This window comes from Artemia franciscana, chromosome 6 (genome assembly GCF_032884065.1).
Source record: "Artemia franciscana chromosome 6, ASM3288406v1, whole genome shotgun sequence".
Lineage (NCBI taxonomy): Eukaryota > Metazoa > Arthropoda > Branchiopoda > Anostraca > Artemiidae > Artemia > Artemia franciscana.
In genome coordinates this window covers 13,414,433-13,430,274 of record NC_088868.1, presented here as the reverse complement: position 1 = coordinate 13,430,274, position 15,842 = coordinate 13,414,433, and the positions used below count along the sequence as shown (strand labels likewise).

The window sequence follows — 15,842 nt, the reverse complement described above, 5'->3', positions numbered from 1 at the left end:
GTGATGGAGAGACTTTATATCATTATCTTTTGTGTGTAAACTTTTTGAAAAGGAAAGAGCCGAAATGCAATCTAGATTACAAGAGTTTTCTTACTGTGATATTTTTAATATTAATGTTATTTGATTTATTAGAGAGGCTCAATATGCCGTTCTAGCATACTTGAATCAAACAAAGAGACTGGATATTGTGTAATTTTGTTTTCCTTTGTGCTATTTAGTTAGTAGACTGTATTTTTTAGTTGGATTTGTGACATACTCTATGTGCTGTATTTTGTAGATTAGATAGTGAAATACTCTATACTGGTTTAGTCACTGAATAAAATCATTCATCCATTCATCCCACGCTGGGAATCTTGGTTTTAGGCACATTCAAAATACCGTTTTGACAAGCTATTTTACGATAACTTCTGCTTGAATCATGCATTCAAGCACTAGCGTTTTACACGTATGTACAACCGGTTTTATAAGCATGTATAATAAAATTATTATTCCTGTGTTCAATAATCCTACATATGAAAATTATTTATAGATAATTCTCACACCAATTTCCTAATTTTTGTTTTTGCAGGTTACACCTAGAGCTGTGAATTCTCATGCATATGTCAATGCTGCCTTCCATTTCACTAAGGATGATAATAACGCAATGACAGCTAGAATAGTATTTGGTGGTATATCTGCCTCCTTCGTAAGTGTTTTATTTCTTCGGAATAGTGCCAAAATAAGAGCTAAGACTTGTATGGCAAAAATATGTATTATTTCTTGCCTGTTGTTTTATTAGTGATTTATTTAATTATTTATCGTGTTTAATTATCTATTTTGAACACTTTTTCTTTTACATCGAATCTGGCTGCCAAAATGAGTTTTGACTCTTGTCAGAAACCAGCGTTTTATTTATTTGTTTTTTTATTATTGTTATGAAACGTTTACCCCCAAATGAAGCCTAGTAGATTGCTGCCCTTATTTATCCGTTGCTTTTAATCTGCAAGTGGCGGTAATTTGAATTTTGCTGTCTTTGCATTTTCGCCGACTTACTTGCATTTTTCTTGTATTTTTGCTGAAATTTTAAAGAATAAAAAATAGGAATAATTCCAACCCCTTGATGACTTCCATTATTTGAGATTTCTTGTCTAATAAAAATAGCTCATTCCTTGTGTTTTTTTTTTGTTTATTTATCTTTTTATGACCGTTTTGATTTGTTTCATGTTTCACAGTTTTTAAATCTGTCAATAAACTTCAACTGTTCTTTGAAAAATCACGGGCCTAAAAATCATGTTACCAAGAGTATATCGTTTCAAAAGAAATTATAGGTACAGATATAAACTAATATGAAAATAAGTATTGAGTGGAGGCTAAATTTTTAAGGTAGAAAAAAATGTTCTACACCATAAGCATTCAACATTCCGTTTAGGGGATTAAACGTTCAACGAAAAATTTTTCAAAGATCATTTCTTCTGACAAAAACTTGTTTTTACATCCTTGTTTTCACATATTAATTAAAAAAAAAATCTGATGAAAGTAAAGAGCAAAGTTAAAACATAAAACGAACAAAAATTACTGTTTCACAGTTTATGCAACATATTCTTGAAAAACTGTTTCAAACAAACTGGCTCGTGATACTATCCTATATTTCCAACAATCTGAGAAACTAGCACTTTAATGAAAACACAAAACCCACGCAACAAAACAAAAATAAAAACACAAAAATCCTTAAATATCCTACAGAAAATAAAAGATAATTCATTTACTTCTCAATGGTTTTCATCAGCCATAAAATCAATAACTTTTACGACCCGATTTAGCTCTCTATAGTTTACAACTCTCACATGAACTTGTAACATGAAGTTGTCTACAAGAACTTGTGTTTTTGCGTTGAATTTGTTTTCACTCCCATCCTCCACTCATCCATCTTTTGCTGAGATTGACAAAGAGGAGTAGTTCAGCTCTACCTTGAGACCAGAAAAGAGTTGGGTGGAGAAATCCACCGTTTTTCGAATAATTAGTTTTTTTATGAGGACGGGAGGTGAACATTAGTTCAGCTCCTATCCTCGTGAAATGGACCCTAAGCAGTAACAACTTGGTTTCTCTAAGCAAATAGTCTAACCATTTATCATAGACTAACTACAAAAAAAGAAACGAACAAAACTCATTTAATAAACAAAAAACATACGATCAGCAGCAACAGAATACATCGAAGGATATTATCCCTCTCCTCCCCCCACCTATCACAAAAAAATTGTGATAACAACTAATCCATGATACTATTTGAAACTGTTTTTATACAACATGATATTGTTTGTTACATATACTACAATTCGGTGATTATCAAAGGCTAACTACAGCCGACTATTTTAAACTAACCAGTGCATACACCCATATGGATGCACTTAATAAAGAACCATGTGGCCTCTATTTAATTGTTTTTTTCTGGCTCTGAGAGACTTTGCTGATACAAACTAACGTACAAGTTTACATTTGTATTCTCGTGCTTTAAGTGTGAACTTGTTAAAAAAACAACAAAAAAAAACAAAAAAAAACAGTAAGGAGCGAAATCAAAACTTAAAAAAAAAATATACAGTGAGGGGAACTTCTCCCTTCTGAACCCTCTGTTCTTTATACTAAAGTTGATTTTTTTGTGTCAGTTCTTCAAGAATTACTGTTCAAACACAAGGTCCATTGTTATGGAATAGAAAACATCTTTAAACCACTTTAAAACTTATCGTGGCTTAGCGCTTTAGCGGCTTTCCTCTCTTAAACTCCCCACTCTTTACGCTAAAGGTTTTGTAATGTTTATTGTGAAAGGTTTCGTTTGAGCAGTTTTTGTGAAAGAATTGAAACAAAAATCAAAATTGAGCATAAGAAGTGGGGGGCTTAGAAGGGATCGCCCCCCCCATATACGGAACAATGTCTGTTCGTTTTAAGTTTTAATATCTTTCTTGACTTGTTTTTTTTTCAACAAGTTCTTTTTAACTGTTTTGGTTTTTAGCTTAATTTTTGATCGTTAGTATAAAAGTTATAAATTAAGGATTTCTAATCAAACAGTTCGTGGTGAAGAACTGTAGTAAGGAGCGACCCGGCTAAATAGTAACCAACACTAAAACATATAATTTTGATAAAAATTGTTACATCGAAAGAATCAAATTTTTACGCTAATTCTAAATATATAAGTTCCATCAAGTTTAGTTTAACCCATCAAAATTTACGAGCCTGAGAAAATTCGCCTTATTTTAGAAAATAGGGGGAAACGCCCCCTAAGAGTCAAATCTCAACGGAAATAACACCATCACATTCACCGTATCAGAGAACCCTACTGTAGAAGTTTCAAGATCCTATCTACAAAAATGTGGAATTTTGTATTTTTTTCCCAGAAGACAGATCACGGATGCCTGTTTATTTATTTTTTTTCTTTTCCCCAGGGGTGATCGTTTCAACCTAATGGTCCTAGAATGTTGCGAAATGGCTCATTCTAACGAAAATTGAAAGTTCTAATGCCCTTTTAAGTGACCAAAAAAGTGGAAAGCACCTAGGCCCTCTTTCACGCTCATTTTTTTCCCAAAGTCACTGGATCAAAATTTTGAGATAGCCATTTTTTTCAGCATAGTCGAAAAGCTTAATAATTATATCTTTAGTGACGACTTAATTCCTCACGCTTCCCGGGAGATGGCTTTCAAGTTCCAAACTTTGACCATTGTTCGCATGTAGTAATTGTTATTGGGACGTGTACAGACGTTTTTGGGGACTTTTTCAACGTTAAAGGGGGGTTGGGGGAGGAGTTTATGTGGGAGGATCTTTCCATTGAGGAATTATCATGAGGGAAGAAAATTTCCATGAAGGGGCCGTAGGATTTTGTAGAATTATTTAAAAAAAACAATGAGAAAATAAATAAAAAAAGTTTTTTTTAGGTGGAAGTAAGGAGCAGCATTAGAACCTAAAACGAACAGAAATTATTACGTTTATAAGGGGTTCGTCTCCTCCACAATACCTCACACTTTACGCTGAAGTGTTTTTAGTAATTCCAACTATTTATTCTACGGCCTTTGTGATTCAGGGATCATTTTTAAGGAATTGGGACCAAATTGAAGCTTTAGTGCAAATAGCGAGGTGTTGACGAGGAGGATAATCCCCTCATATACGTAATAAAAATATACAAATATAGAATTTCGTTACGTAAGTTAATTTGTAATATACATATATTTATTACTAGTAAAAACGTTCGTACAAAACCAAAAATTTCTAGTTGCCTTTTTAAGTAACCGAAAACTGTAGTGCAAACAAGTTTTTTTAACTACAAGTAAGGAGCGACATTAAAACTTAAAACGAACAGAAATTATTCCATATGTGAAAGGGGTTGTCCCCTCCTCAGCGCCTCAGTTTTTGCGCTAAAATTTTTTATTGTTTTTAAAAAGTAGAGGTGTGATAAAGAGTCAAACTTTAGCGTAAAGAGTGAGGCGTTGAAATGGGGACAACCCCTTTCATATACGGAACAATTTCTGTTCGTTTTAAGTTTTAATGTCGCTCCTTATATGCAGTTAAAAAACTTTTTTTTTGTTTATTTTCTAATTAGGTTTAGGCTAATCAGACTACGGAAGGCTTGTTCTTTACGGTGACAAAAAAAAAATCAATATCTGGGAAAGAACTTTAACCGGTATTCTGGTGGTGTTGGGTTCAAAGACTAGTGCTGAAAACTTTTCTAGGTTTTGAAAAGAAATTTTAGTTGTTGAAAGTCAAAGGAAACGAAAAAAGTAAAAAAATAAGAAATCTGATTCATAAAAAAAAATGAGAAAACTAGTATTTATGCGCCAAATGTTGTTTTCCTGATGGCTTAATATAGCTTACCTTTTCAAGAAATGTCATTTTCTTTGTCAACCTTACGCTTTATAACTTACGCTATGACTTACACTATTACGCTATTACGCTATAAAACGAAAAAAGTAAAAGAATAAGAAATTTGATTCATAAAAAAAATGAGAAAACTAGGATTTATGTGCCAAAATGTTGTTTCTGTATCCTGAAGGCTTAATACAGCTTACTTTTTCAAGAAATGTCATTTTCTTTGTCAACCTCACGCTTTGTAACTTACGCTATGACTTACACTATTACGCTATTACGCTATAAAACGAAAAAAGTAAAAGAATAAGAAATTTGATTCATAAAAAAAATGAGAAAACTAGGATTTATGTGCCAAAATGTTGTTTCTGTATCCTGAAGGCTTAATACAGCTTACTTTTTCAAGAAATGTCATTTTCTTTGTCAACCTTACGCTTTGTAATTTACGCTATAACTTTTGAATTAAGACAGCTAACTTAATGCTAACGGCTTTTTTCTATGCTATCTATTAATATAAAAGGTGTTTTTTATTTCCATGACTCCTTTTACTACCATTTTATCTCTTAGAGAAGACAATAGTTTATTATTTTCTTTTATCAACTTTTAGAATCGTGCAACTAAAACGGAAGAATTTTTCCTGGGAAAAAATGCAGCTGATCCAAATGTCCTCATTGAGGGTCTGAAAATTTTAAACAATGAGGTTCGATTGTCAGTCACAACCTCACCGATTGAAACATCAGCTGAATACAGAGTATCTCTAGCAGTGTCCCTTTTGTATAAGGTAAGTGCCAAATTTTCTGCTCCCCTTTTTTTTCCAAAAGACTTCTGCATTATTAGCTCTTTTTCTATGCTTTTTGTCTACACTTAATTTTGTATTTTTTCTTATTATGGTATTGTTCATTTTTACTTATTTTTTTTACTTATGGATACAAATCCAATCAGTTGTAGATTATGGGTGCTGTTGTTCAATAAAGAATTATCTTATCCCTCTTCTGTCAGGGCTGTATTAATACCATTAGGGGGCCCTTTGGATAGGGAATTTTTTTCGATCCTGGTTCAGAAAATATTTCTTTCAGTTACCAAAGTGAACTTATAAGAGACCATATGACGAAATATTTCAGGGATAACTAAAGAAATATGAATTTTTATATGAAGTACCGGCGTTATAAGCAAATTCTTGTTAAACCTCTGTTTTTTAGAGTTCCGACGGTCAAGATAAAACGTTGCTTGTCAGTATAAGAACTGATGTTATTATCATATCACTGACAAATAGATGATATTTCATAATCCATAGGGTAGGCCGGTGTTGACCTCGAAACGTGGCTGATCTTGACATTCAAGCATAAACCCCTAGTGGCTTAGCCAAAATTCTTACAAAATCAAGATAGTTGTGCCATATATTATCCTATTACGATGCTAGTTTGGATCTAGATACGCAGAGCCATTTGTATTCTGTTTTGTAAAAAAGTGTTAACGTGTTTTTTTTTAAGGGATTATGTTTAAACTTTAATAGAGCGACCCAGGCTGCTGGATCTGCAATATATATTTTTTTTTCTAGAATAAGATAGTTCATATAGGAAGATTTTAGAGGAGATGATAGGTGCTATCTATTAATTTTTTTTTCAAATCACTTTAGTGTCACAAGAGGACTGATGAGGATGGGTTGGGCATGACAATGCGGGGCTGGTTCGACAATTTTATATCTGTCAGAACCAAACCTGTTTCTGAAAAGTTACATTTAAGGTTGAAACGCGCAGACGACAATAAGTATTTTCTACTCAGTAAAAAGGAAATACATTCGCTTTTAACAAGATTACAGCTATAGCTGCAACCATAATTCAACCATGATTATTTCTTTATGGGATATAATTTCCACACAGTAAAAAGGCTTTGAATTTCGGATAGCAAGAACATAGTAAAAGAGTGAACCAAAATTTTCACTAGGAATTTAGCACAATGACACGACCTCATTTAGATGTCCCGCTTCCGTCGTTACTCCCCTAGACTATTCAAAGAAACCAAGCGCACCAAAAGACTGGTGGACCACATTTTTAAAGTGGAATAAGGATTTATAACTTGCTCTGAAGTGACCAGCCAAGCAAAAGGAAGTAGCTTTAGCCGCGTTGTTGTGGAAACTTTTTTTGAGAAGCTTTTTAGTGTTGATCCGTGTTACAAAGGACAGCACACGCATGCCAGGGTATGGAATATTAATGAAAGGGGGGTCCCAACCTTCCTGCCTTAATCTCAAATTTTGGCTGAAATGGTGTTAACGGAAGCTTCACGCACTACCTCCGCCGAACATAGTCAAATCGTGACAATATTTTGCTTATGTATAACATCTGGTACCACTACGCCTCTGGATTATATCTTCCCACGAGTCAACTACCAAGCCTGTATGCTAAGTGGCAGGTCACCAGGATCGCTAGGTCTAGCTAACCATGGACGATGGGCCAACGGTAGCACCCTCATTTAATTTGTCAAGCATTTTGTGAAACATACAACATTAGACGAAACTTACCCTAATCTTCTGCATCTGGATAACCACAATTCCAATAGTGAATTTCAACCTATGAAGTGGCAAAGCTTACTTCGCAGCGTTTCCTGCACAAATTCAGCTTTGGAAAAATTGCGTCTGCTTTTCGTGTAACATGAATTTCCCCATTCAATGTGGATATTTTCTCTGGTCAAGTTTATTCCCTTCTGTAGTAACAGACAGACCAGTAGTTATGATGCCTGAGAACCCGAGTCCGTCGGGACTGTCCAAGGCCCCTCAGACCGAAAGAAAGCCTAGATACCTCCTGAACATGTTTGAACTTTCCCCTCTGTGTTCATTATTAGCCTTATATTTTGGGGCGAAAATCCTGCAATTTGGAACTTACCCTAGCAGTTACCGACTCACCTGAAAAAGATAAAATAGAGCAAGCGAGAAAACAAAAGCATAGAAGACCACGAAAACAAAGCGAGAAAACAAAAGCCTAGAAGACCACGAAAACAAAGCGTGGACAGTCAACACAAATTATTGAAAGCAGTGATACTGAATTTCTTGGTTTGAACGACGTTTAAAGTGAAGGCTTATTTCATTGCAGCAACAAGGAAGGAAGATAAGGCCCTTCGATCTCGATTCAATCACGGCAAACGGTTTTATTCCTATGAATTTTGTGCTTAGCAAGCAAATTTTTTATGTTGCTCCAATAAAAAGTGTCAATCAAGGTGATTTCGGGCTTCCTTTCACGAAAAGAGTGGACGGAAATTCGTGCTCCCAAACACTCCAGGTAAAACAGATGTCATTGCGGACGACATGGTTTAGAAACTTCCTCGCCCACAAAACATTGGAGACATAGGAAGACGCGACTTAGGAATAGTCTTTGACTACAATCTTAGCTAATACAGACTACAGTAAATTGGGTGTCATTTTAATACCTTTATTTTCATTTTGTATACCTGAAGTCCTGATTTTTTACTTTTTATAAATTGATAAATATTTGAAAAAAAGACCTCCAAATCCGAAAGTTTTGCATGGTCTCCAAACCAATACTAGAGCCGTCCAATCCAGCCCCACGGGTAAGGTTTTTTTTCCGACATTTTAGAAAAAAAAGCGAATTTTCCGTTTTTTCAAAAGAAATATGAAAAAAAGAATTAAAACGCAGTCTTGATAGATACATATTTTATCGTGAAGTCAGAACTACAGAAAAACTACTGACATAGAAGACACACCTTTAAAAAAAATCACGTCCCTAAAAAGGTATTCAACAAAGAAAAGGCAAGAATGAGCTTTCCTGTTCTTATATGCTCTCCCTCCGTAAAGGAACCCCTTTTGAGTGGTCATAATGACCACCATACGACATTTAAGGAAAGTGGAAATTCTAGTAAACTCCTTTAAATGTTTAGCGTTGTTTTGTTTTTTAGGAGGGGGGGTAAACAATCAAAATCTCTGGGATTCATTAAGGAAAAAGTATTAGGGCCAGGTGGATGATACTTTCTGGAATCAAATCAAGTAATCAGATCGATCTGACTTGATTTTCGAAGGGATTTCAGGCTTCAAATTTTGAAAGTCTCCAAAATTTTAATAATATTGCTAGACTATTTTTTCTTTAAAATGTTTAAGAAGATTTATTCAGAGAAGAATGGTTATTCTATGGTTAAATTAATGATTTTCATTTTGTTTCGTAATTTGATTTCAATTTTTATCTTCGTAATGATAAAATATTCCAGATTGTGGGGCATAACCGATGCAAAAGGGTTTTAAAGGAAACATACCTGCTACCTTTCCCAGTGCTTTTTTTTTTGTTGAATACATATTCTTAAAACCAACTTTAATATTTTAATAGTTTTAACCATTTACCAGCCAATATTAATATGCATCAAGACAACATCGTTATTTTCATCTTATGATTCATTATTGAAAGCTATTTCCTTTGCTATATGGTTTAGTTTCTTGTGCTATTCCATCTATCATTTCGATTCGTTCATACAAAATTGTGTTGACTAGTTTTCCCTTTTATAGTTCTTCTTATATTTTTACCCTGGAAAATTAGATGAGAAACTACAGAGTGGGGGAAGTATCCTTCAAAGGGGTGTTTCTACGGCTGTCCATGAGTTCAATCCCAGTACTGAAGAGTTTCCAATAGGAAAGCCAATTCCAAAGCTTGAAGGAAGGGCTCAAGCTGCAGGTAATATTTTCTTAATTTCTAACATCAAGTTCATTTGTAAATTTTTGCCAAGTGTTGATTTCTGGTCATAGCTGAAGTACCGTATTTTTCAGTATATTCAGATATTAAGACTGAATTTATGCACTGGCCGTGATATTTCAGCAGCTATTGAAGAATTCTAACAATGTATATTTCTTTCCATACTAACAGTAAAGTAAAGACTACCTAGTTTTATTTTTAATCATCGTGCCGAGATTTTTATGAAAATACGTCCTGCTTGTTACATACTTTACCTTTGTTCCTACCTTTGTTCCTACCGTTGTTACCAATGATCATACCTTTGTTTACTCATCTTACGCAGTAATAACTGCATGCAAAGTTAGATCCTGATGGTAGACAATTTTCGCTTCAGTAGCTAGATTTCACGTCGTGCAATCCCAACGCGGAAAACTATTTGGTTCGCTTCTGTTTTGAAATAGTGCCGAAAAATGTTTTCTCCTGCGGAAAAATTTTTGCTTATATAAATAAAAGCGCCAATTCCTTGCCATGACGATAACGGGTATAATGTTTTTTATGTCTATCTTAAATACAATTCTTACCTATTTCAGTAGGAAAACTTATGCAAAGATTTTATACCAGCTTAAAGTCAATTAGCCTGCTGAACATGCCAAGATTCTCCCTTGCCAACAGGCATGTCTTTTGTAGGCAGTAATTTTACTCATTTGAGCCAAGTCATATAATATTGCTGATCAATTAATAATTATCCCATTTCAGTCGAAATGTATATTCTTTTAATATTTATTTCTCTAGGGCCACTGCCAGTGGCACACGTAGCTCTTAACTCCTATCTTTCCATGTTAAATCGCGAAGATACGACTCTTACAAGTTTCCTATGTTCTTCGGTAAGATTTAAACAAGTTCTAGACATTAGGAATAGCGTTATCAGTGTCATTAGTAAAATTTGAGGAAATTATAACCAAACCCTAGGATCTACATCTACATTTAATCATAAAAACACTGAAATAAACTGTTTGCTCCATCAACCCTATTCAACCACATATGATGACTGACCGGCTTGATCGAGCAATTATTTGTTAGGATTGGGAGGAACTTATCTTCAGAATAGCTCTACTATTCAGCGTGGTCCTGAAAGAAGCTGATATAAAGTGCACAACGTTCTACGAAGTGAATATGAATTCCTGTCCTACAAGAAAATTCTGAATTTCAAGAATTTTGGCTGAAAAATATGATCAACTGTCAAACTTTAATTGGAAGGTGTTCTACCCCAAAAAATGGAATTCTGAATTGACATTTATGCTGAAAAATCCAACATAGATTAAAAATTTTTTTTTTGTAGTTTCTATATAGAAAAAAAATGTTGCCCGGTTGATTTGAATTTAGTTACTTGATAATAGTGGAGAAATAGAAAAACAAAGCCGACTCTTCTCCCAATAAATGATTTGATTAATAACCATTAATCTAATTACGATTAAACCTATTAATCACATAATCTTCCAGGTGAATCTCAATTTATAAGTGATATACCAGCGTTACCAACACAGCTTTATGGAGCCATAGTTGTTACCGAATGTGGTCCGGCCAAACTGGCCGAAATTGATCCTAGAGAAGCTTTAGTAAGTCAGACAAATTGCATTTTCTTACAGACAAATGTAGTCTCTGTAAAGAAATGTGCAATTTATTTTCAGAATGATTAAGTTTTGACGAAAGTGCAGATATAGTACATACAAGCATTGACTTGGATTCATGAATGTTCCGTAGTATATTGGACAGGGTTGCATATATACCAAAATTTAAACCTTTGTTTCGTTTTTCATTTTTTTGGGGTTGGAGTGAACCTAAAATCCCAGAATATTAGCGGATGAATTAAGGATTCTGTATAATTGCAATTACAGAGACTACAGCACATGTACGATTTGACAAACTCTCTACCCTCTATTTCTCATCTGACTCAACGACTACCCCCCATAGGAAAATTTGCCAAAGTTATTCTAGTCTGCTTTTATAATTTTATGAAAAAACATTTTAGACTAATCATACAATTTCCAAAATTAAATCCACGGGCTAAACAACACCCTGTTCCAATTAGATCTTATATCCGAGCTATGCCCCATCCTATTCAATACCGTTCTATAGGCAGTCTCGTGGACATTATACAATATCATGTTCGTGAATAAATAACAAGAAGAAAGAGATAAATGAAAAACAAAGAAGATATACTTTTTTTTTAAAACTCCGAATGTCAAATTCATTTTCAATAACTATGTTTTCATTCCTATTTACAGTTGTTTTTATTCAAAACTGTTTTCATTGTTTATTTTTGGGAGAACTTTTTTCAATGAAAGTAGCTACAAAAATCTTTATAGATATTCAAAAGCAGGGGGGTATAAGCAAAGCTTGAAATTTTGAGGGATATTATCTGTGGAAACATGAGCATATGAGCATGTTCTTAATGGCATCACGGCTATCCTTCCTCCGAAATTTTTTAATTTCCACCTAAATGTTTAATTGTGTTGCATTGGTTAATGGTGATGCCAGTCATTAAAGTAGGAATAATAAGTAGTAGAAAAATATCTTCTTTCACTGGTAATAGCCTAATGAGGCAGTAGAAGCCAGGCACTCATCGAGGGACTTTTTCTAGCGAGGAAATAAAAAATGAGTTACAAGGGTCAGTCACAAGAAAGAGCTAAAAAAATACCTTTAGTTAATTTACGACTTGTTGCAATACATTGACAATGCAGAGGTGGTTAGATCTAAGGCAGATGTACTAGAGTGATTCCATTCACTACCTTATCATCATCATTGACCTCTGACAGTTTATGAGCTCAAGAATATTAGGCTGAATTCCTTGATCTTCTTTTTCTTCTGAATTACTTCACTATCTTATTTTTAAAAAAAGAGACTCAAACCTGATAAAAAATGCAGTCAAAGCAGTCTTTCTGAACGCACTCACTTTTTGTACTTCCAGGAAATTGAAGGCGTGATTCGGTTTTTGACTGCTAAAGATATTCCAGGGATGAACGCTTTTCACAGTTCTATCCATACTCCTTTTGCTGTTGAAGAAGAACAGGTATATAATTTTTGTTATTAATTCTGAAAACTACCTTTAAAGAAGTTAAGCAATTCTTGGTTTAGTTTAGTGAATTAGTTTTTACTTAAAATAAGTTAAAACTAATTCAATAATTCCTGGTTTTTGGGGCAAGGCAATATGAAATCAAATTATTCTAATGCAAATTTAGAGCTGATTAACAATGGTTATTATCCTCTATATGAGGTGGTCTACCATCCTCCTACAACTCCCACTCTGTACGCTAATTTTTACTATATTTCTATTGAAAGCTTGTTTAAGTGCAAAAAATATGCACATTTGGTGATTGCTGGTAATTTTTTACTTACCAACTAAATTTAGTAGCCTTCGCATTGACAATTTTGTTTTCTAAGTGAAATATACATAATTAAGATCTTCTACTCTTGAAGTATTTTGAAATATACTTTTCAATGGATTCACAGTGTCTATCTATTAGAATATTCTTTCTTGAATCATTAAGAAAAGAGGTGAAAGTGTAGCCTAACGAGTAGAAGGAAACGGTAGGGTACAGACTACCTCATATACAGGACAATTTCTATTCGTTTTGAGTTTTAATGTCGCTGTTGACTTTATGAAGAAAAATTATTTAATCTCTGTTTGTTTTTAATACTATATCCAAAGTTATCCTATATACGAGCCATAGCCTCGCAATTCCTACTATTTACATTAACGTTTTACATTTCCATAACAATTTTTCAAGAAAAGGGGCTTATTTAGTATATTTACCGTCTTTACTTAGAAAAGTAAATCATTCTCTTCTGTATTTTTTACGATAGTTGTTTAGGGTTCTGTTGAATTTCATTTCATAATTTTAATCAGGATCAGACTCTGATTGGAGGTGTTAAACTTCTTCTCCTAAAATAATCATAGATAGTTTTCATCATAGTTATAGAATCATGATAGTTCTTCAAATGCTACTTACTTATAATGATAGAATAAAAAGAGCATAATTTTGCACATTTAGAATCAGCCTAAATACTAGATTCTGTTGATCCATGTATTGAAAACAAAACTTCGTTTTTTAAGCTGATGTCAGCTTCGTTTCTTCATTTTTAAAATTTTGTTCGAGTTTCAGTGTAAATTGTTATAGTTGGTTAATATGAACTGTTTGACTAAGGACTCTCTTAAACGCTAACGGGATGACAGATCCCCCCTTAATCTCTGTTTTATTTACATTTTTAATATTTTGTAAGGAAGTGCTTTTATTTTTCCTCAATGATTGGAATCATCCATGAAGAAGAGGACTCTTTGGATTATTTCTGAGGTAGGGTCTGAAATATCACGAAATAGTCTTACTCCCTTAATTTTCAGGGTTTTCAAATCGATTTATTAGAAAAAATTAAAGAAGGGGACCCACCCGTTCCCATTCTTTGTATGTATTAAATAAATAAATAAATGTTTTAACTGCAAGTAAGGAGCGGCATTAAAACTTAAAACGAGTAGAAATTATTCCGTATATGAAAGGGGCTGTCCCATCCTCAATTTCCATTCTTTACGCTATAGTTTGACTCTTTCTCACAACTCAACTTTTTAAAACAATATAAAACTTCCTATCTTTGATTTATCTTCGTCATGTTACTACTGCTACCTCTCCATCAAGGAATGAAAAAATATAAAGTCATAGGAATAAATAAATTATTTTTTCCATAATACATCAATGGTTGCTTTAACAGATAATAAAAGCAGAAAAAAACTTCCCCAAGTCCCCACCTTTTAAAGCCAAACCTCTTAAAACTTAAAACGAATAGAAATTATTCTGTATATGAAAGGGGCTGTCCCATCCTCAATTCCCACTCTTTACGCTATAGTTTGACTCTTTCTCACAACTCAACTTTTTAAAACAATAAACAACTTCCTACCTTTGATTTATCTTCGTCATGTTACTACTGCTACCTCTCCATCAAGGACCCACCTTTTAAAGCCAAATAAAAACAAAATGGTCATTACTGAAATCCAATATATTGGATATCCTAGGGCTCTAGGATTGGCAAGCTGCTATCAGGCTGTCTTCAGGTCCCAAAATTAAAAACACTCCTAGCCTTGCCTTAGATCCCAAATACTACCGGTTTGGGTGCCAAAGACCTGATTTTAGTGAGATTCTATCACTCCTAGTGAAGTTAGTAAGTAATTTTGATCACTCCTAGTAAGATCACTCCTTTAGTAAGTAATTTCGATAATTCCTAGTAAGCTAGTTTCGATCACTCCTAATAAAAAAAAATAAATAAAAACATAAAGAAAACAAATAAGCACGCATCCATGACCATCTTTTTGCGAAAAAAGTACTTTTTTGCTTTTTCTTGAAAAGGTCCTGATTCCTATGTCATAGAGTTCTCTGTTATTTCAAATTTAAAGGTGTAAGTTTTCTCAAAATCATTAATCCCTCTGGGCGTGTTATCTCCCTTTTCTAAAATTTGGCAAATCTCATGAAGCTCACTACCTTTGACCAGGACCGTTCCTATGGTTGGTGGTCCCCGTGGCAACATTGATTACGCTGCCCCGTCCCAACTCAAACATATATAGCAACAAGCTCTAGAACCCCCAGCCATGGTGTCTCCCAGCCACTGTTTCCTCCCAGCTGTGACCCCCAGCCATAGTGCCAGGAGCAGCTTGCTCCCCCTCTCCATTTGAACAGCCCTACCTTTGACGGGTCATCTTCAACTAAATTAATCTTTCCGTATTTGAAATCACCACCATAAAAAGCATATTCTTTGGATTTTTCTTTTTTTTTTTTAGATTTACATTTACTATTGACAGGAATTACTCTTTTCTCAAAGGTCCATAATACGAACTGTTTGATTCATATTGAATAATTATAAAAACTTTTTTATGAAGGCTTTTGGACTATGAATATAGCCAATTTTTTTTTATTAATTACAGGCATCATTAGAATTGTGTTTTAATGTGAATTTTGTAAGCTTAGTTTTGGCTGTCATCATGATGACAGTGGTAAGACACATTTTACAGTATGTTAATTATTTCATTATTTTTATCATTAAATTGTTTTTAATCTAAACTTGACTGGTTTGAATCTTTTGAGACGTCATTAATTTATGTACAGTGTTGCAAAATTACGCTCAAGTATTAGTGGGGAAATCAGTGAATCGTTGTGTATATAGGTGAGGGGGGGGGGTACCTAAAGCCATAAAGATGAATTGTCTGATCTAGGTTTCACTAATTTCTTGAAGATGTCAATCTGATTGAGATAGTTATGAGATTTTTATATTATTTTTTTTTTTTTTTTTTTTTTTTTTTTTTTTTTTTTT

General features: G+C 33.7%; 1 protein-coding gene across 3 annotated transcripts in view; it reads left to right on the top strand.

The window, feature by feature from the left end:
- The window catches only part of LOC136028074 (uncharacterized), a 295,077-nt gene that overhangs the window by 51,473 nt on the left and 227,762 nt on the right, over nucleotides 1-15,842 (top strand). For all 3 annotated transcript variants that reach the window (XM_065705682.1, XM_065705681.1, XM_065705683.1), the window contains exons 11-15: nucleotides 569-685; nucleotides 5,432-5,605; nucleotides 9,329-9,494; nucleotides 10,992-11,107; nucleotides 12,460-12,561. In XM_065705682.1, coding sequence (XP_065561754.1) covers nucleotides 569-685; nucleotides 5,432-5,605; nucleotides 9,329-9,494; nucleotides 10,992-11,107; nucleotides 12,460-12,561 — 675 coding nt within the window. The remainder of the gene's footprint in view (nucleotides 1-568; nucleotides 686-5,431; nucleotides 5,606-9,328; nucleotides 9,495-10,991; nucleotides 11,108-12,459; nucleotides 12,562-15,842) is intronic.